Here is a 21,657-nt window from a genome sequence, read left to right on the forward strand (position 1 = left end):
CTTCCCCCAAATGACCAGCAGCCTTTATGTCAAGTCTCATGTTTTCATCGACTGTGATGTAAAAACATCAGATTTCCACAGAGAAGTAAAAAGGAGGATCTCAAGGAGCAGACAGGGGAGGGAGGGATGTGACTCTGCTCTTTGCAGATGATGTGAATCTGTTGGCTCCATCAAGCCGAGACCTGCGAGGAGAAAACTGCCCCTTCTGCGTTGAAGTGAGTTACTGTCCCAAGTGAATGAGCTCCAGTATCTCAGGTGTTCAGCAGTGAAGGGAGAACGCAGCGTGAGATGGACAGGCGGTTTGTTGTGGCGTCAGCAGTGATGCGCGCTGTACCGGGCCGCTGTGGTTAAGTGGAGCTTCGCCTCTACATTCCAACCCTCCCAGAGCAGAGAGTGTTTATTAGGGCCCGAGCAGGCAACGACCTGCGAGGTCCCTATTGTATTTCGAATGATTCTTTATTTTTATTTTTATTCTTAGTCCCAAATGATCGCATTTTTCACTGACTGAACATACCCCAAAATTCATGAAACTTTAATATATATATAAGTAACAACTGGCGAAAAATTTTATAATCTATTGTCATCCTGAATTTCCACCACTAGGTAGCGCTATAATAAAGGAAAGTTCGTTTTGGCTAATAACTCCCACATACTTTATTGCACATTCAAAAACCTTATATCCACGCGTTCACTGAGTTGTGCTGAATCTCGTGATATAGGCCACGCCCATTTTCGCCTACCGTTTTTTTTCCCCGCAAATCCGCGAAATGTCGTAAACCTACTTTTTCTAACTCCTCCTAGGCAATTTCATCATTTTGCACCAAACTTTGCACACATCATCTATGGACCCTCATAACAAAAAGTTATTAAAAGAATTTTGATAACCCAAAGAATACTCAAGTTATTAAATAACAACTTCCTGCAGGTGGCGCTATTATCAACACAAAACAGGAAGTGTTGCATACCTCCACATTGGTGTGTCTGAATGACATGAAACTCAGGTTACTACTTCCCCATGAGCCCCTGAGGCTCGCTGCAAAATTTTGGGCGATGACCACTAGGTGGCGCTCTTTAAATTGAAGTATTTTATATCTCCAAATCGGTTGGTCGGATTAACACCAAACTTGGTATACTCATTGTCAATGCCCTCCTGAGGATAACCCTTGAAGATTTTATTGATCGGTCCCTAGGTGGCGCTCTGGCGGCAGTTTAATTTAATAAGTGCTACTGTGCCCAGACCATAAGACTTAAGGCAATGAAATTCATAGGGGTGGTATAGACTGGCCCCTGTAACGCACAAACCCAGACGGCAGCATGCCCCGACACGCGTGTTCTGCGGGGGCCCGTTCAGTACTGCGCGCAGTCCTAGTTATACCTGAACTCTGAGCAGGAGGCACACCCTTTATTTGCATCCGTCAACTTTTCTGCCTGTTTTCTGGTATCTGTTGAGCTATGTTTTTCTTGATCTAGTTATTTATTGATATATTTATCTGTCTATTTATTGGGATGGATAAATATTTATTTATCTATCTATCTCTCAAAGTTGTCTTTCTCTGATGTGTTCTGCATGTTATTTAAAGCTTTCATCACGTCTGTGCCACCTACAGAACCATAAAGAATAAAGTCCATTTGTCTTTATTCTTCACGAAGCTTAACAATTAACTTTTTGCCTTAAAAAAAGGTGCAGTGATCAGACCGACAAAATAAGAGCATGTCTTCTGACTGATCAGAGTAATTTACAGGACTGAACATGCAGCTTTAGTCCCGTCATGTTCGTTCCTTTGTTCCATCTGGAGCTTTTGTTTTGTAATTAATGTGATTCCGGATATGTCCTCACCACATTTTTTTTTTTTTTTAAAGAAACCACCAATAACTTCTGATTAAATACTCACTGTGAGCTTTTCTTCCACCACACACGGTTTTCTTCTTTGTTATTTAGAGCAGACGACTCATTCAGATCTCACTGGCGAGACGTTTGAACTTCCTGTTCCTGCATGCAGCCTCTCTAATCCTCATAAAATCCAGTTTCACTCTGTGTTTACCCCTGCAGGGAACAATGGTTTAACCTGGGAACAAACAACACTTTGATTAATTTCATCGGAATGTTTCACAGCAACACACAGAAGCTGCCACAATAAAAAAAAGTAACAAAAATAAAATTCGGAATAAAATGATTAGGCATTAATTTGAAAAAATGTGAATGTTTTACTTGTCTTTGTAATTTATTTAGCTTTGTTTTAAATTCCCTATATATTTACTTTCCTGTTTCATTTTTCTAGAATTTATTTATTCGTATTATATAAATAAATAAAATATTTATTTTTATTTATACATTTTCTATTTTATTTTTTATTATTTTTTAAACATTTGTTTATCTTCCCTTTGTATTTTGCCCTCTATTTATCTCCCCAAACATATTGATTCCTTTATTATTTTCTTATTTTCATACATTTTCAATTGAGAGGGCTGTCATCTGAAGTATGTCATCAGGTAATGCTCCAAAATATAAAATGCAAAATAAATGCAAAAATAAAAAAGTAGAAAAATAGGGTGTGTATATATATATATATATATATATATATATATATATATATATATATATATATATATATATATATATATATATATATATAGTCCTCCATGTTAAGCCTCAGTTTGTGGTGGAAAAAGTATTCAGTTATTTAACTGAAGTAAATGCAGAAATACTGTAAAAGTACAACATGTGGAATTTTAGTTAAGTGTGTTTATTCATACATTGTTGTTTTATTATCACAGAGGTGCTCAAAAAACACACAAACTACATTTGGAAATGACATCACAATATATTTATTAAGAAGTTTTTATCCAAAGCGACTTACAACCCAACAAACTGCAACAATAAAAAAAAGTACACAAACTTCAGATGCTGATTAAAGTTATTGTCATTAATATTATTCATATAGTTTAGATCAGCTGCAACATAAAGTGGTTTAACATATTAACACATCAATTTTTATTTTTTCTATTCTCCTAATTTCAGGATTAGGATTTTGGAACTACATAATTCTGATTATAATGAACATTCAAATAAAAAAACCAAACATAGAAAACAAGTGAAGAAACAATCAAGACAACCAAACAATCCCAGTTACAGTGAATCTGCAAAACCTTTATAGATGTAGAAATCATCAAAATGCTCAATGAAAGCTGCTTAAAAACTATATTTCAAGAATGAATAACTGAAGAGTGACTGATAAATGTCAAGAAATAAAAGCAAAGTTTCAAAGCTGGAAGAAGTGGAAAAAGATATGCCTCAAAAATCCAACATCGTGTTTGCTCAACTATGACCACATTGTTTGTTCCTCTACAACCCTGATTCCAAAAAAGTTGGGACGCTAAAATGTAAATAAAAACAGAAAGCATACAATTCAGAGTTTATATTTTCAAAAACAAAAGTTTATCAATTTGAACCACAGACTGAGAAAAGAACCCGGGGTCCCGCCCAAACGCAGGCCGGACCAATCAGGAGTCAGTTACAGCCGTCAATCAAGACGTCACAGCCCCGTTTTATAGTATCCAATAACCAGTTAAAAACAAACTGATCAGCATGATGTTGGTCCAAGACAACCTCATCTCACAAAATTACATGAAATGACGACGACTTCTTAACACAGAATTCCGTGCTGGTGGCTTTTTTTGTAACTTCATTTTTTACGTAACTTCATTTTTTACGTAACTTCTGTGGTTCATGTTGTCCTCGTAACTCCTTCTCTTCCAGCATTAAATCATGTATTTTGTGTTTACACTGTCTTTTAGTACCTACCAGGAAGGTTTCTGCCCTAAACCGAGCTCAGTGGTTTAGGAGCCTAAACTCACAGAAACCGATGTTTCACGTAATTTTCACACATTAGTCGTGTTGATTTCACATGCTGTTGTGAGATCAGGTTGGTCATTCTGTTTTAACGTCCCAACCTTTTTGAAAACAGGTTTGTATCTTCAGTTATTTGTGGTCAAGTTTTTGTTTTTTTACATCTTTTTAATGGCTTCAATTTTAGTGATTTTCCCTCCTTCTATCACAGCATCTGCAAAGAGCGGCATTTTCTCAAGGAGACTTTCTTCAACATCCCCCTTCAGGCTGAACGCCTTTGCCAGAAGTGGAGTAGCCACAACAAACGTGTGCAGCTGGTCGTGGCGGTCTGTCTCTACGTCCAGGTGAGTCTCCTTCTTTGTGGCTTTTATGATTCCTGTAATCTCGATTTTTATGTTCTGGATGCCGACACTTTTCACCTGCAGAAAGACAGATTGACAGGACATTCTTAAAAACTACCCAGACCAAACAAACTTGGCGGACTTGTGACTTGTAGAACAAACAGTCGAGCAGGCAGATGACTGTACCTGATGAATTTTGGTGAATCGAGTTGAGTTGAGTGAGACATCATCAAAGTACACATGGCTCTTCACGTTGGTCACCTTTATGATATCTCCAAGTGATAATCCTTTGCTCAGCTCGGTGTCTTCACCCCACATGCAGATCCTGATGGAGCCGGTCTCATCTTCCAGTTGGACATTTTGCTTCTTTGTCTTCTCCTGTTTGTAGTGCACCTTGATGTTTTTTTCGACAGGGGTAATCTGTAAAAACCAACAGCACAAGATAAAAACATTGGGGGAAAATAAGACCAGATAAGCTTTTTCCACATATTTAAAGTTTTTTTAGTTTTTTTGTTGGTTAAAATGACTTTTCACTTGCAAAAAAGCCCCGGCGTAGATGCCAACTCTTCTTTCCGCCATTTATTTGCATTATCAACTGCTGCCAAAATATTAATTCCTGCTGCTTTGTATCTGTTGTTGAACTCCCAAACAAGTCAGAAACTGAACACCATCATGTCTGGGTAAAATAGCATCATCACGAGGTGTGTGAGGACCTCATTGGTAAAAAAAATCTCTGCCACAACAGGAGGGTCTCCCCGGTTATAAAACCTGGAGATCTCCAGGGTCTCCAGAGAAGAGGCCCTTGCTACATGGGCTAAAAAACCCTAACTCTGGACCCAGACTGCTCATTTGATTTTCATGCATGTGGCCTACTTGGACATAGCCACAGAAGCTTACCTTAAAATTTTGATTAGTTAACACCAAGATAACCACAGCAGCAGTAAGTGCCAGAGACCACGACACAAGTTCTGTCAGCTAACGTTGAAGGCAACAGGAGCCAACAGAGTGAGTTTGCACTCAGCAGCCAACCCTGCAGACAACAGCGACCAGTCTGCAACCAAACCCAGCAAAGGACTGCTGGGCCCCACCAATAACCAACTTTCCCATGCTTTCCTCTACCAAGGATTACAGTCCTCCTGCATTCATGGACTTGGTAAAGTACCTGGGCATAGATGTAACCTAGCAACAAGCACAACACAAAGTTCAAATGACCAGTAAGATTAACAGTTTAAACTCACCTCTGTAACGGTTCCTTCAACACTCATTACCGTCTTGTCTTCAGAAGTTTTGGCTTCGTCAATCTTGTAAACTGGACTCTCCGGATAAATCAGCTTCCGAGCTTCCATCTCGAGCTCCTCCAGGATGTCAACAGATCTCGTCCGTGCCACTACGCTCTGTTTGGTCAGCTTTACACCAAACTCCTCATCTTGTATTACCTTTCTGAATGAGTAGGAGTTGCCCTCCTTGATGTTTTGGTAGCGATCTTTACCGTATACCATCAATCTAACACTGGCTGTTTCATCAGCTACTGCCACGTAAAAGAAAACCTTTTTCTCTTTCTCTTTAGTTTGATATTTGTGGAGGCCAGATTTCTGAACTACTTTCCCAATAAAGCCCTCTGTGTTGAGAATCCCGCTGGATTTCAGATCACTGATGGATTTCTTCTGCATACAAACAACACAAAAAAATCTCCATGAAAATAACAGAAACACAAACATTTGGTGTGAAAAGTTGTGAGAAAATTTCAAAGAAAGAGCCCTTACCCAAGAAGAAGCTTTTCTGTCCTGCAAAACACCAGCGCTGGGTCCCTGCAGCAACAAACAGACTTTAGTTTTACAACATTGTATTTATGAATGTGTGTAAGAAGGTTTGCATGTTTATTACAAACTCTTACTTTGTCAGCTTGGCTGCTCTTCTGAGGATCTTTAGAAGGATAAACACACTGGTCAGTTTTATGTTACAAATCTTATTTCATTAATCAGCAGATTTTTAGCCAAAAACAAGAAAGCTGCTCTGGTTTAAAGACACAACACACAATCTGAATAACTTTCTCTCGCTAAACACTTGTAGCTTTCAAAATAAGAGCACAGGGTGAGAACAGAATCCACCACAGAGTTTACACAAAGACGAAATAAGATGCCTTAAATCAAACATACAAGAAGCCTTATTCTCCTTTACAATAATTCATTAAAATACAGTACAGGCCAAAAGTTTGGACACACCCATCTCCTTCAATGCGTTTTTCTTTATTTTCATGACTATTTACATTGTAGATTCTCACTGAAGGCATCAAAACTATGAATGAACACATATGGAATTATGTACTTAACAAAAAAAGTGTGAAATAACTGAAAACATGTCTTGTATTTTAGATTCCTCAAAGTAACCACCCTTTGCTTACTAGAATATAAGACATGTTTTCAGTTATTTCACACTTTTTTATTAAGTACATAATTCCACATGTGTTCATTCATAGTTCTGATGAATTTACAATGTAAATAGTCATGAAAATAAAGGAAACGCATTGAATGAGAAGGTGTGTCCAAACTTTTGGCCTGTACTGTATGCAATGAATAAGATCAGTGTATATGATGGAATAGTGGCATTAGAATGTGCCAGAAGCCAACAAATTTGGGATTTTATGACAAAAATGATCTCCAGGGAGGCTGGCTGCTCCATGTCCTAGTGGAAAGCTGTTAACAGTGATTAAATGTAGGATACCAATAAAGGTTCTCGAATACGGTATCTCCCGACTTTGAAAAATGTTATGTTAGGTGTTTGCTCACATTAAGCTCTCAAAGTGCATGAGATCGATGCATTTTACTTAAAAATATTTTTATTTTTGCCCCCGGCCCCCCTAGATCAGGGGTTGGCAACCTGAGGCTCCGGAGCCATGAGGCTCTTCAGGTAACCTGCAGTGGCTTCCTGACAACAAAATTATACGAAATGAAACAGTCATTTATTTATATTTTAATGTTCATTGATCGTTGGTATAGGCCCAAAGCAATTTTTATTTTATAAAAATATAGTGTATATATATATATATATATATATATATATAAAATATAGTCAACTAAAATGCTTACGAAAGACTACAGTCCGGCACCTTAAACTCTAAATACTTCCAACGTCTAGTTTTGAGTTGCTGCATTCTGACAAAATCATATCAAGAAAATGCTCCTTATGACCTTCTAGTGATGCTGGTAGGCTAATTGATGGTAGACTTAGTAGACTGTTTTATCTTCATTGTAAGGCTGCCAACCCCTGCCCTAGATGGCCCATCGTCTCAAAAAATCACTGGTTTAGAAACACTGGTTCTGCACATGTGCAATACGGCACAATGGCACCAAACAAAACGCAGAACATGAGGCTTTAAAACTGCACTCCACAAACCAATGGATATGTCACACAATGACTGTTTTACAATTTTTGTACAGTCTGTCGTCCCCAAGTCAGCTGACAGGTTTTTTTTTTAAATGATAAGTATTTCATACAACTTAATGTGCAGACCTCTGAACTAGCCCTTTAACCTACCTGCTGCAGGCTCGCTTTCCTCCTCATCCTCCTCACGTTTCCTCTTCTTCCCTGGAAACAGAAATTTAAAAATGTGAGGACAGTACTATGTATTACAGTACTATGACAGTAGTACAGCTCTTTTCATCTTAAAACATATATTTTACATATTTTTATTGTACATTCCTATTTTAGATTTATGATTCTTAAGTATGATTTTGCAGTACTGCCATTTTCTTTTCTCTTTCTATGTTTATTGTGATTTATTTAGATATTATGCGTAGTCCCGGGGGGCAAAGTCACGCTGCACCATGGATGCATAAAGACTGTGGAGCCCTGTTCATTCCTATGAAAGTTGACTTAAAAAGAAAGATATAACCAAATGTTGTCTGACCAAGTAAATCAAATTCTGACATTTAAAAAAAAAATCCATTTTGTAGGAGTTATTATGCTACAAACATGTATCTGCTGATTTCACAATGTTAATCTATTGGGGGAGTCTTTTTGTGCCCAATGGCGTCACAAGACGGACCTGGCCACTTCGACAACTGGCCTCAAAGCCTGGTGCTCCTTCTGGGGGATTGGGATATCTGGATATCTGGTCCATGACTTCCTCTTCTGTTTATGGTCATTGTTTACAGTCTGATTACAACCAGAGACAGTTTTTACCTGCATGCAACCAAAACCAGCTCAAATGTGATCGGTCAGAACCCGAACGACACCAAAATCTTATATCTTTTTATGGATATTACTCCTAAATAAATTCTGAAGGGAGGGGCTTCTACTTATTACTATTACTTACTTATTTGTGTAAATATTAGTTATTACACCCTGACATTAAACTTGTATTATATGAACTCACCCTGGTTCTCTTTGTCCTGTTCATTATTCAGTTTGTCCACAAAGGGGCGCAGCAGATCCTGGATTTTATCATCCCTCCTTGGTATCAGATCCATTATCTCATCGACTTCTTTGATGGATTCTCGTACTCCGTAGTTCTGAATTATGACTCCAGGCATCTTTTCTCTGCTGGGAGTCTTCTTACATTCAGAGATTTTGTCTAAATGTGCCAGCATCTTTTTATATTGATCCTTTCCCAGATTCTCAATTATGGTGGTCAGAGTTTTCCTCCAGTCTTTTTCTGAAATATCCGACATCTCTGACACACAGAGAGGTGAGAGGACAGCCACACATACAGTTAATCAGTAATCGGATTACCTTACTGCAGTAAAAGTACTAGTACCACACTGTGAAATGACTCCACTACAGCATTCAAAACTTACTTTGGTAAAATAACAAAAGTATCAAAGTAAAAGTACTGCAGCCACGACAATATTTGCCTGATTAAAAGTATAAAGGGACATAAATATGGATATACTCAAGTTAAGTGTCTTAAAGTTTTACTTACTTGACTAAATGTTCCTACAAAAGAAAGTAATAAAGTCTCTTGTATGTATAATAAAAGCCTTTTACTCTCTTTGGCTGCGTCTGTTCAGGTAAACAGCTGCTCTTAGGCGGGAAGGCAACTTTGAGTTTCTTTTCCTTTTTTTTATACAGTGACGTAGTGGAAGATACCAACCTGAAGCCTGATTCACCAACCTGCCTGCCGCCCCGGTTACGCATTCTAAATACTAAAATGTATTTTAATAGAGGTATCATATTTATATTTATTATTACATTTCTTCCAGGGACTGTCAATCCTCATAAAATCCTGTTTTAAACAAAGAGTCCTCCCCTCATCTACCAGTAATGGTTTAGCCCGCTCTGTAACTCATTCCCAGAGCCCTTCCTGTTAGGGAGAGAGACTGAAAGGAGTTGTGTTGACTTGCTTTAATTAATAATAATCAGACGAGGCGTGATAGTTGGTCTTTCGTATTTACTTGACAACTTGCACATAACAACCATTCAGTACTACCTGCAAGTCTACCATCCACAACTCACAGGCTTCTGCACCCGCTCCTAACCACTGTGGCATGCTGGGTAATGGAGTTCTTAACGAACTGTACTCATAACATCACAGGAGTAGCGTAACTCTATCCCAAATCAGACACCTTTCAGCTAAGATTTTCAAAATGTCACATTAACTACTAATATAAATTATCATGTCATGCTTCCAATTAATTAAATGGTGTGAAACTAAAGTCTAACTTCTTATCTTTCGAACTGTATATAGTTTTAACCGTGCACGTTAGTCTCGGGTTTACCAGAGTCGGCTAAAGGACGCTAACGCCGGTGAATTAGCCGTGTGCTAACTGTATCCCAAATTGGACATTTGGATCTCCTAGCTGTAAAACAATGGAAGCTGCTGAGTTTTTCGGGGGAAATTGGATGTTTTGCGGTAAGCCAAATAAATATCATAGTTATCAACACACCCGGATCGTACTTCTGTCCTTTCACAATAAAATACAGTACAATAAAAATACAGATGTACTTTAAGATCGTCGCCCGAGCGTTCTTACTGCTTTCTCTCAACAGATTTATTTTCGTATTGTAATTAGACATGTAAATCTCCATGTACATAAATGACATTTCACACATAGATTGTTAAATATGTATAAATCAAGTATAGCTACAGTGGTGGTGGCGATCTTATTCAAAATGACCATAAAAACACCGGAAAGTGCGGCATTGCAAATGAGTCCGATTTGGGATACAATCTCTATTACTTTCACTTCGTCCAATCAGGAAGTATCAGTAAATAAACACCACATAAACACAATACATATTGTCCTAGTGAGGGGATTATTGCTGCTTTCCAACATAGACACAGTCAGCAGTTTATCTTAAGCTCAAAAATATTCACATTTTACATAAACATGAACATACATATACTCCTACTCCTGTCCAATCCTACCTTAGTAACGGTTACTAAAAGAAGAATGTCCGTCAGCTCTGAGTAGGGTTGCCAACCGTCCCTTGAAAAACGGAATCGTCCCGTATTTAGAAACAAAAGCACCCGTCCCGTATTGAGGTGAAAAGGGACGCACTTTGTCCCGTATTATTGTGACAGTCAAAAAATAGTCAGTAAATGCCAATGAAAATTTAATAACAGGGCGATTTATATGTAAACTTACGGTAAACTTGTTCCAAGGCCCCGTCCTGCTCTGTGACCAATGAACTGACAGCATATTCACACACGAGTATGACGATACAGAATACGCTCATCCCATTGGTCGAGGAGAAGATAGCAGAAGACAACAAAGCAGCATGCGTAGGTGACAGTGACACAGACCCCGGCCCTGCTTTACGGGGCGCTACACCTTCAGCAGCAATGTGTCTAGTACCCCTCCGAGAAAAAAACAGAAAAGGATGCAAAAATACTGAAGAATGGGTAAAAGGAAGCACCTGGGTGGAAAAAGTGCGTGATAACATCTATAAAGCACACTGCACGTTGTGCCGGCGCTCTTTTTCCTTAGTCCATGGTGGACTGACTGATCTGAAACAACATGCTTCCAGTACTGCGGTCACGACATCTGCACTTTAAATTTTAGTGCGCAATTACATTGCACTTTACGGCCCGTTTGTCAGCTGCATGACTCCAAAATAGCCATTCAATTGTATTCATGCTGTTCCAATAAAATAAATACATCAATTTGTTATCAGCAAACTCCAGTGCATTCTTGAAGACCAGGTCCCCATGTGTTCATGACATGAATTTAATGCCTTTTTACTGAACCAATTTGGAATTATGGAATGCTATAATCTTCCAAAATGGCCATTCAATTGCATACATGCTGCATTTTAAAAGCCAACTAAAGGAGTGAATCAAATTGTTATCAGCAAACTCCACTACATCTTTGAAAAACAGGCTAATTGTTATTTTGTGTTAAAGTGAATTGCTGGATAATCATTTGTTTTCTATGTATTCATGTCACACAAAAATATGCATCTAATTCAATTCAGGTTCGAGTCAAATTGTTAAAAAATCATTTTACCTACAAAAAAGGGGCTAAAAAATTCCACCATGCCAGGATGGGTGAAGGCAATCGGGTCGGCCGGCCCTGCCAATGAAGTGTCCCTTATTTATTTTTCGGGGAGTTGGCAACCCTAGCTCTGAGCAACAAGGTGAACCGGTCGGACACTAGGTTCCTCTGAGTTCGGAGGGAGGAGTCGTTGTTTCCCCATTTCCAAACCCCCAAAAAGCAAGAGGAACTATGGATTAAACAGTGTGGGAGAGCCCACTCCAACTTAATATCGCAGAGATCAACTGTGATGACCCCCCCCCCCCCCCCCCCCCCCGTGTGATGTTGCATGTTGTATTTCTGTTCCTGTGTAGGAGGAGCCACAGGTCAGGCCACTCCTCCAGTCTGGAGGAGGCAGGAGGAGTGTCAGGAGGAGGAACACCTGAATTCAGCCATAATTACTGCTGAGGCTTTATAGAGGAGCTGAGGCCTCAGCTCTCTCTCTCTCTCCTCTACAGCCACCACCTTGGTTTGGTTCAGTTAGTTTTGTTTGTTAGTTACTTTCAGCTTATACACCTGCATTTCATCACATCGCATGCATGCACACACCTCACCACTGATATACTGACTCACATAATTAAGTTTCTTTGTGTTGTTTTCCTTTAATCAAATAAACATTATTTACTTATAACTTGGATACACGTGTGGTCTCCCTTGTTTTGTCATGATCTAAGAGCCGGTTCATGACAAAATGGGGGCTCGTCCACTCGTCCATTTAGGACTAATTTAGTGTTTTTGTTTGGACTAGTTTTTAGTGCTGGAATCTGATTGAGGACTTTCTTGGTAAGTAACCTTTGGGAAAGTTTGTTCCACCACTTTGGTTGTAAGACTACACTGTTTGTGGGAGACACATGTACTGTTTTACGGGAGAGAGAGCTTTTGTTTTGGTTCTTAGTTTGGTGCTCGGACACGGTGACTTACGGTGTACAACCCTTCACATACAGGTTATCTGTTGCCATTGTTTGTCCCTGTTAGGATCAGAGCGGGTTCCCTTGGAATTCGTTTGAGGGGTTTATAGTGTTTGGGGGGTGAAAGCGGTTTTCAGCAGTTGACTCTGGAGCACATCCAGCGGTGCAGGAAGCTGCCATTGCTGGTGGCTGCATCGGGCTACCGGGTTGCAATAAAAAATCAGGCATTAGTGCATAATTACCCACTGCAATTAGCCTCCTGAAGACTGGGGGGGGGCTTAGTTTAGATGCTGGTTACGTAGTTAGAGGGATGAACTTTGGTGGGTTGGATGTGTATTGTGGACGCTTGGCGCGCTGTGGGTCATGTGTAACTTATTAACTTGTAGCATCAGTGGACTTGTTGGAGTGTAGTTTAACAGATACATTGACCTGTTGGTTATCTGGAGTGATTCTGTCAGGCTGATTTGTTTGTTTTGTAGCCATGGCTAGTGTAGAAGAGTTTCTGAGTGCTCCGTCCTGGGAGTTGTTGGATCGTTGTTCAAGGGAGCAACTGGTTAGGATCATGGAACATTTTGAACTAGATGTTGGGGATAAGCGTGTAAAGGAGGGTGTGAGATCTGTTCTTAAGGCAATCTAAAGAGGCTACTCCAAGTCCAGATGAAGCATCTACTGTGTATGGCCTCGGAGAAGCTGGTAGTAATTTGGGTCTAACGTTTGAGCAGCAGAGAGAGTTACTATTGTTGCAAAGGGAGACTGGAAATGTTTACATTGGAAGCTGGAACTAGAGGAGCACCGGTTGAGCTTGAATATTTAAAAATAATATTTAGTTATGACTGCTGTGTGTTGTATTTTATAAATATTATTACATTTATATCGTATGTGAGTTTTTTCTCACAAATGTGTTCTCGTAAATTTGAGTTTTTTTCTGATAAATCTGACTTTTTCTGATAAATCTGAGTTTTTTCGTGTACATTTGTGAGTTTTTTCTTCTAAAATTGTGAGTTTTTTCTTCTAAATTTCTGAGTTTTTTCTCGTAAATTGCATAAATATTATGAAATATTTATATCAGTATGAATGGTGGGTGAACTGTCAGGAGATCAAGAGCATATCTTGATATTTTAATATCTTTATATCTGTAGAAGTATTCCACTACAGAATCATTTTACGTTTCACTCGCCCCATTTATACTGTATTGACACTATTTTCACATATTTGAGATTTTAAAGGCAGCACATTTCACATATTAGCCATTTTATTTATATCTTTAGATATAGTTGCTAGACTTCATTTCTTTTCTAAATACATTTCTGTCAGACATCTGCTGGTTAAACTCATTCAAACTTCTGGAAGAAAACAGTTAAACTTTATTGTAAACATTTTAATTCTCACATTACACCTGAAACTTGAGTTTATTCCAACTTATTCACTAAATATTTCACTTGAATCTACATCCAACCAGTCGTTTAAATATTGCTACATATTCATTTTTAATAAAGAAAAAATAATCTGTTAGTTTTTAAACACACACTCTTTATTGCAAAGGATTATCCATCATTTCTCACTTTAAACACGTTTCAGTTTGTATGGAAGACAGAAGCTGCCAGAATAAAAAATAAATGACTCAAAAAAACAAACAACCAATTTACGCCATTAAATGTGCCAAAAATAAATCAAAGTTATGTCACATTTTATCAAATTGATTTTTTTTTACTTGCTTCTTTATTTACCTTTGTATTTTCCCCGTTTTCTATTTTATTTTATTTTAAATTTATTTATTTTTTTCCTGGTGTTTATTTTTTATGAATTTGGAATTTATTGAAAATGTATTTATCTCAAGTTTTTAAGTTTTAAAAACCAACAGGAACAGAAAAGGGTCAGGGAAATAACATTTTCAAAATGAGTAAAATAAATAAATAAAAGGCAGATAAATAAATAAAAGTCAATGTCAATAAATGAATGCAAGATGATTACACGGGAAAGTAAATAAAGGAATTAAACCCTAAATATCAATTTGTCTCATTTTATCAAATGTCTAAATATATTTTTAATATTTGATCTGATCTCAGAATAAAATTCTGCCAGGAATTCAGATAGTTTACCAACTACATCTGAGAGAATATTCAAGGTTTTTCTTGTAAATTTGTGAGTTTTTTCAACTTCAAAATTTTTCTTTTTTTCAATTCTTTTTGGTACATTAAATGGTTTATTAATTAATTGAACTTTTCCTGTCAGCTTCTGTCCTGAATAACTTTGATCCACAGTCACAGGAACGACAACCAGCCGGAACACTTTTACTTCAACATTTAAAGTCATAAAATAATAAAAAACTCACTCCGTTTTCTTTTTATCAAGGAAATAAAGTGTGAAGCAGATCAAATCTCCAGTAACGAGTCACATGCAGGAGCTTGGAATCCGTTTACAGGAATGATGTAACATTTCATCCAACAACAACAACAACAACAAACATCAAAGGTCGTAACATTAAAATAAATAATTCACGTGACCGCCAGCGTTTACAGGCTCGGCTGGCTGCTGATTGGTCCGTTTAGAGTTAACTGTCGGAGGTCAGAGGTCGCGGCGGCGGCGGTTTATGTGACCATGTACTCCTGTCGCTTGTTGAGGCGGACCTGGCAGAGCGAGACGGCGCCCACGGCCACGTAGATGGCGGCGGCGATGAAGCAGTTGATGCCGACTTGGTTGTACAAACTGTAGATGTTCTGAAGAGGATTAGACCTGCAGAGAGAAACAAACAAACAAACAAACAACATCGTCTCCTTTAGATTCTAGTTTCTGGGAGATTTAGTTACTCTCAATACGCCTTTAAGTTCTGATCTGGTCTCAGAGCAGCAAACTGTGATTTTTTTTCTTGGAAATTTGTGAATTTTTTTTCCTCGTAAATCTGTGATTATTTGTTGTACATGTGAGTTTTTTCTTTCTTTTTTTCTTGGAAATTTGTGGGGATTTTCTCTGAAGTTTGCCACTTAAATGTTAGAGAATATTCAAGCTTTTTTCTTGGAAAGTTTGAGTTTTTTTCTCATAAATTTTTTTTTTTTTTCTCATACATTTGTGATTTTTTCTCAAATTGGTTTGTTTTTATTAAAGAATTTGTTTGTTTTTTCTCAAATTTGTGAGTTTTTTTCTTTTAAATTTGTGAGTTTTTTCGTTGGAAATTTGTTTGTTTTTTTCTCATAAATTTGTGAGTTTTTTTTTCTCAAATTCGTGAGTTTTTGTTGTTGTTTTGTGGGGATTTTCTCTGAAGTTTACCACTTACATTTTCTGAGAATATTCAAGTATTTTCTCATAAATTTGTGAGTTTTTTTCTTGTATATTTGTGATTTTTTTTCTCGTAAATTTGTGAGTTTTTTTTTTTTTTTTTGTAAATTTGTGGGGATTTTCTCTGAAGTTTACCACTTAAATGTTAGAGAATATTCAAGCTTTTTTCTTGGAAAGTTTGTGAGGTTTTTTTTCTAAGAAATTTGTGAGTTTTTTCAACTTCAAATTTATTTTTTTCCAATTCTTTCCAAAACTTCATAAATTATTTTTTTTTCTCATACATTTGTGATTTTTTTTTCTCGAAAATTGGTTTGTTTTTATTAAAGAATTTGTTTGTTTTTTCTCATAAATTTGTGAGTTTTTGTTGTTATTTTGTGGGGATTTTCTCTGAAGTTTACCACTTACATTTTCTGAGAATATTCAAGTATTTTCTCATAAATTTGTGCCTTTTTTTCTTGTATATTTGTGATTTTTTTTTTCTCGTAAATTTGTGAGGTTTTTTTTTTTTTTTTTTTTTTGTAAATTTGTGGGGATTTTCTCTGAAGTTTACCACTTAAATGATAGAGAATATTACATTTTTTTCACATAAATTTGGGAGTTTTTTTAAATACATGTAAACAAACTAATGGCAGGAAAAAGGGAAATAACAAGAAGAAGCAAATTAAATCAATTTGTCTCATTTTATGAAATTATTCATTTTAAAATCCTGAATATTTCCTTCAGACATATCAAGCGTTTCTGTTTGCTTCTACATAAAAATCACTTTTTCATAAATGATAATAAATCATATTTAGAGAGTTAAAGTTAGCTCAGCTGTTAAATATAATAATAAAGTAGAACTACATGAAGTTATTCCTGGTTGTGGGTGAAACCTGAACCCTGGTTGAGTATTTCAGGTGTTTTAATGCGACTCACTCGTGGCGCATGTCCTCGTCGGTGAACGGGACGTCCTCGATCAGCACCGCAGACTTGGCGCTGAAGAAGATCCCCAACATCGCCTGGAAGGAAACCAGGATATAACAAACATCACAACTAAATGAAGTAACACAGTAACTTATATTAAAGATGGAACGGCTGATGGAAACCCTCCGAATGGTTCGGTTCGGTTTGTGTGTGTTGCATTCGGTTCATCTCGGTGAAATGTGCAACTAAAGGAGTATATATATATATATTAATATAATATTTTATAGCCAAACATATGCAGCCTTATTGTATGATTTAACCTCTGAAGTCCAGGAGGTTTTGGTTCAAATTCATCAACTTCCTGCATTAATGTCTGTCTGTGTTCAGCATCTTTCAGTCTGTCCTTACATCACATCATGGCTCCTTTTTCTCCACACAAACTAGCTATCAGTCAGATTTTACATTTTATTTTAATTAACAAAGTATAAAGCTGCCAGGAACCCAAATATTGTAATTTTGTGTCTTTTTTAAGTAATTTTGTTTCTGTTTTTTTAGTAATTTTGTGTCTTTTTTTGGTCATTTTGTGTCTTTTTTTTTTTAGTAATTTTGTGTCTTTTTTTGGTCATTTTGTGTCTTTTTTTAGTAATTTTGTGTCTTTTTTTGGTCAGTTTGTGTCTTTTTTTAGTAATTTTGTGTCTTTTTTTGGTCATTTTGTACAGAGCTGCCAGGAACCCAAAATACAAACAAAAGACACAGGTTTCTATGGAAACGTACCATTTTTTTAACCATTTATACACACAAAAACAGCAGAAAAAATAATAAATAATAAAACTACAAAACAGTCTATTTGCATGTAAATTTAAAAAAAGTAATAGTTTTAATTGTAGAAAGAAAATTCACATTTTAAAAATGTTCTAGAAACATAAATGTGACACTGTGAAAGCTCCTCTGATTGAACTTTAACTGGCTTTCTCAGCTTGTCTACATATCAGATATAAATAAAGTTATTACTGTCAATAAAACGTGTATTTTCAATAAATAGATGGACTCCAGAGGGTTAAAACACTGGAGCCACGATATAAAATCCTCTCCAGCAACACAGTAACACCGCACTTTATGAAGAGACGCGACAAGGAATCATAAAGAGTTGTCTGACGTAGCTAATCAATATATCGACTTATTGTTCGATTAACAAAAATGGACACGATAGTTTTTCCAGACTGCTTCTTGCTCACACACACACACACACACACACACACACACACACACACACACACACACACACACACACACACACACACACACACACACACACACGATACCTTGCCTTGAGCAAGATACTGAACCTAGGGCTGGGCGATATGGCCCTAAAAGAATATCACGATATTTCAGCCTATTTTTGCGATAACGATATTCTTGACGATATTAGGAAATATTTAAAAAGATAGAAAACATGATTTTTTTTTAGTCTGTATAAATAAATAAAAATCTAAGATGTAGTTTGAAGTGCAAATCTCAACAGTTGCCAAATACAAAAAAAAATTTCTCTTGAGTATGAGCAAATAATAAAAATAACCATTTAGGGGTTCCGGGGGCATATTTTAATGACATTTAGTAAAGGAGAATAAAGGTTCTTGTATGTTTTATTTAAGGCATCTTATTTTGACAGTCTTCTTGTAAATTCTGTGGTGTATTCTCTTAACACACTGTGCTCTTATTTTGAAAGCTGCATGTGTTTAGCTACAGGGAGTAAGTAGCTTTTTGTGATTAAAACAACTTTAACCACTACATCAAGAAGTAGGAACGTCGCCAATATCATGATATGCAGTTTTTTAACCATAAAAAAAATATACCGATATTATCGTGAACGATACGATATGGCACACCCCTAACTGAACCCCAAATGTCTCCCGATGCTGCGTTCATCAGTGTGTGAATGAATTCCTGCTGGTGGCAGGTGGCAGCGTTTAGGGTAGCCTCTGCCACCAGGATGAATGTGTGAGTGAACGGGTGAATGAGTCAGTCTGTAGTGTAAAGAGCTTTGAGTGGTCGCAAAGACACTAGAAAAGAGTTATATAAGTGCAGGAATATTTACCATTTACACACACACACACACACACACACACACACACACACACACACAGGTGGTAGGCAGCGTTGAAGCAGAAAAGAAAGAATTTGCGTTCTCGAAGTTTTTCCGACGGCGGTAGTTGTACAATTACAGAAAGTAGAGTGTTAAATGAATGATGACACCGCAGCATGGGAACATTCTGACTCTTCACGGCTAACGAGATGCTAAGCTAGCAGCGTCTCTCTGGAGCAGCCACTGAATGAATGAAGCTCATGTTGAACTAGCAGCGTCTCCTCTTAGGGCTGGGCGATATGGCCCTAAAAGATTATCACGATATTTCAGAGTATTATCGCGACAACGATATTCTTGACGATATCAAAAATACTGAAAAATAGATAGAAAATTATTTTGTAGTCCATATAAATAAATAAAAATTGTACAACATAATAAAAATCAATCATAAATCTAAATGTAGTGTAAATTGCAAATCTCAACAGTTGCCAAATACCAAAAAATTACTTACTTGAGTATTAGCAAATAATAATAAAAAATAACCTTCTAGGGGGTCCGGGGGCCCCTGGGAGAAAATTTTGTACATTTTATAGTACAATGTGATCAATCTCGTCCACTTTGAGAGCTAAATGTGAGCAAACACCTCACAAACACATTATTGCCTGTTTTAATGAATTATTGTAAAGGAAAATAAAGGTTCTTCTATGTTTTATTTAAGGCATCTTATTTTGACAGTCTGTGGTGGATTCTGTGCTCTTATTTTGAAAGCTGCATTTGTGAAGCGACAGGAACTAATAGTAGCTTTTTGTGATTAAAACAACTTTAATTGTTACATCATTGATTTTCCAAACAATCGACGTAAACAGAACCGAACCAAACCGAACAGAACCGAACCGAACAGAACCGAACCGAACAGAACCGAACCGTGGGTTGTGTGAACCGTTCCACTCCTAACTTATACATTTAAACCTGGAGAGTTATGGTAGAAAAACCAGGACATTAAAAAGCTTCATGAGATTATTTATGGTTTCTTTATATCCATAGCTGCATGTTAAAGGAAGCTCCACCATCAGGGGAAGACGTGGCGTCCTGCTGGAACATCACGAGGACAGAAACCAGTCACGAGGATCCTGAATGAACCTGGTTCAGGTTTTGAACTTGATTTAATATCCGTGTCATCCGATACAACAAATATCAGAAATATAGGATTTTAAATTACATTGTGCAACAAAACTGCACCGATATGTTCCTGATATTAATATTAATTTTCATGATCGATTAACCTTTTTTTAAAAAATAAAAATCGTGAAAATTGTCCAAAATATTCAGTTTAATATCATATAAAAACAGCATTTTATGACGAGTTTTGCATGAACGAATGACTTATTATACTAAATAACGTTTATGAAAATATTTAGTGATCATTTGTGAGGAACAAATAATTGATTAATTGAACAGAACAATAAAAATGTTTAAGATCTCTTCTTCAGAGGTGTCCCCGTTCAGTTGAATGAAGATCCAGGCTTTAGCCGGGTCCATAACGTTAATTACACAGGCCTAGATGTTTATTACCAAATAACTGATCAACCTAGTAAAAGTATTGATTACCAATTACTGTTAATATGTGATGGGCCTATTTGGGCGCCGTCTATCTCCAGGAGAAGAATTACCGATCGAGGCTTCTTTGGCGACAGATAACTCGTGTTTGGGTATTTTTTGGGATCTCAGGATCTTAAAGAACTATGTGGAATACTAAAAAATATCTCCGAAAATATACATTTGTTTTTATTTTCACAAAAACGCCAAATTCCGCACGAATAGCTTGCCAACTGATCTGTATAACTCCAGTAAATAGTCGGACCCCAGCCGCTTCCTACCAGCATTATGACCCCCCAGATGCTGATCACGATCCCGCATGCAGCCATCTTCGGCCCGCAGAACAGAAGCGACGGCATGTCGGTCCTATCGGTCCTATCGGTCCTCTCGGTCCTCTCGGTCCTATCGGTCCTCTCGGTCCTCTCGGTCCTCTCGGTCCTATCGGTCCTCTCGGTCCTATCGGCGGGTCAGGAGCTGCTTCTGCTGGTTCTTTAATCCACTAAACTGAGAAATGTTTCTCTGAAGGACGACGGAGCCTCAGTCAGCTGATCCTCACCACTCGGCTTCACTCGGCTTCACTCGGGGACGTTCGACAACTGTCGTGACCCGAAGCCCAGCGACCAATGAGAAAGCTCGGTTCGATACGCCCCGCCTCTTCCTCTGGGACCGACCAATGGGCTTCAACCTCCAGAGTAGCGCAACATTTCCTTTATTTACATATTGATTCTTCTTAACATGTGATTTATAAGTTTCTCCGACTTGATTATAAGCAATATGATTCCTCGCAACGTTTTTCCTCATAAATTTGTGAGTTTTTCTTGCAAATTTGTGAGTTTTTCTCATATATTTGTGAGTTTTTTCTCATAAATTTGTGAGTTTTTTCTCGTATATTTGTGAGTTTTTTCTCATAAATTTGTGAGTTTTTTCTCGTATATTTGTGAGTTTTTTCCCGTAAATTTGTGAGTGTTTTTCCTCATGAATTTGTGAGTTTTTCTTGCAAATTTGTGAGTTTTTCTCATATATTTTTGAGTTTTTCTCATATATTTGTGAGTTTTTCCTCATAAATTTGTGAGTTTTTCTTGCAAATTTGTGAGTTTTTCTCATATATTTTTGAGTTTTTCTCATATATTTGTGAGTTTTTTCTCATAAATTTGTGAGTTTTTTCGCGTATATTTGTGAGTTTTTTCTCATATATTTGTGAGTTTTTCCTCATAAATTTGTGAGTTTTTCT

The 21,657-nt window shown here is 37.2% G+C and overlaps 2 protein-coding genes across 4 annotated transcripts; both read right to left on the reverse strand.

Moving 5' to 3' along the window:
* Nucleotides 1-2,810: 2,810 nt before the first annotated feature.
* On the reverse strand, nucleotides 2,811-10,723 carry LOC131986163 (uncharacterized). Of its 3 annotated transcripts, none has more exons than XM_059350989.1 (8): nucleotides 10,556-10,723; nucleotides 8,564-8,860; nucleotides 7,723-7,773; nucleotides 6,083-6,111; nucleotides 5,952-5,996; nucleotides 5,427-5,852; nucleotides 4,375-4,608; nucleotides 2,811-4,266 (listed from the first exon to the last, which is right to left on the reverse strand). In XM_059350989.1, the coding sequence occupies exons 2-8, from the start codon at nucleotides 8,856-8,858 to the stop codon at nucleotides 4,006-4,008; spliced, it is 1,341 nt and encodes a 446-aa protein (XP_059206972.1). In that variant the 5' UTR covers nucleotides 8,859-8,860; nucleotides 10,556-10,723; the 3' UTR covers nucleotides 2,811-4,005. The 3 variants fall into 3 exon arrangements, with proteins under 3 accessions (XP_059206972.1, XP_059206970.1, XP_059206971.1); XM_059350987.1 differs by lacking the exon at nucleotides 10,556-10,723 and adding an exon at nucleotides 9,110-9,404; XM_059350988.1 differs by lacking the exon at nucleotides 10,556-10,723 and adding an exon at nucleotides 8,985-9,099.
* Nucleotides 10,724-14,080: 3,357 nt separating this feature from the next.
* On the reverse strand, nucleotides 14,081-20,992 carry rnasekb (ribonuclease, RNase K b). Its single transcript, XM_059351985.1, has 3 exons — nucleotides 20,708-20,992; nucleotides 16,760-16,842; nucleotides 14,081-15,304 (listed from the first exon to the last, which is right to left on the reverse strand). Exons 1-3 carry the CDS (start codon nucleotides 20,783-20,785, stop codon nucleotides 15,160-15,162), a joined length of 306 nt encoding a protein of 101 aa, XP_059207968.1. The 5' UTR covers nucleotides 20,786-20,992; the 3' UTR covers nucleotides 14,081-15,159.
* Between the last annotated feature and the right edge of the window lie 665 nt (nucleotides 20,993-21,657).

The sequence above is a fragment of the Centropristis striata genome, chromosome 15 (assembly GCF_030273125.1).
Source record: "Centropristis striata isolate RG_2023a ecotype Rhode Island chromosome 15, C.striata_1.0, whole genome shotgun sequence".
In the NCBI taxonomy this organism is placed as follows: domain Eukaryota; kingdom Metazoa; phylum Chordata; class Actinopteri; order Perciformes; family Serranidae; genus Centropristis; species Centropristis striata.

Bases quoted from the DNA above. Each gene is read 5' to 3' on its own strand.
- LOC131986163 (XM_059350989.1), bottom strand. From the start codon at position 8,858: ATGTCGGATATTTCAGAAAAAGACTGGAGGAAAACTCTGACCACCATA. The intron at 5,997-6,082 runs GTAAGAGTTTGT...TTGTTGCTGCAG, and splicing joins AGAGCAGCCAAGCTGACAAA to GGACCCAGCGCTGGTGTTTT. The intron at 4,609-5,426 runs GTGAGTTTAAAC...TGGTTTTTACAG, and splicing joins TTGAAGGAACCGTTACAGAG to ATTACCCCTGTCGAAAAAAA.
- rnasekb (XM_059351985.1), bottom strand. From the start codon at position 20,785: ATGCCGTCGCTTCTGTTCTGCGGGCCGAAGATGGCTGCATGCGGGATC. The intron at 16,843-20,707 runs GTAGGAAGCGGC...GTTTCCTTCCAG, and splicing joins TCTGGGGGGTCATAATGCTG to GCGATGTTGGGGATCTTCTT. The intron at 15,305-16,759 runs GTGAGTCGCATT...TTCTCTCTGCAG, and splicing joins GACGAGGACATGCGCCACGA to GTCTAATCCTCTTCAGAACA.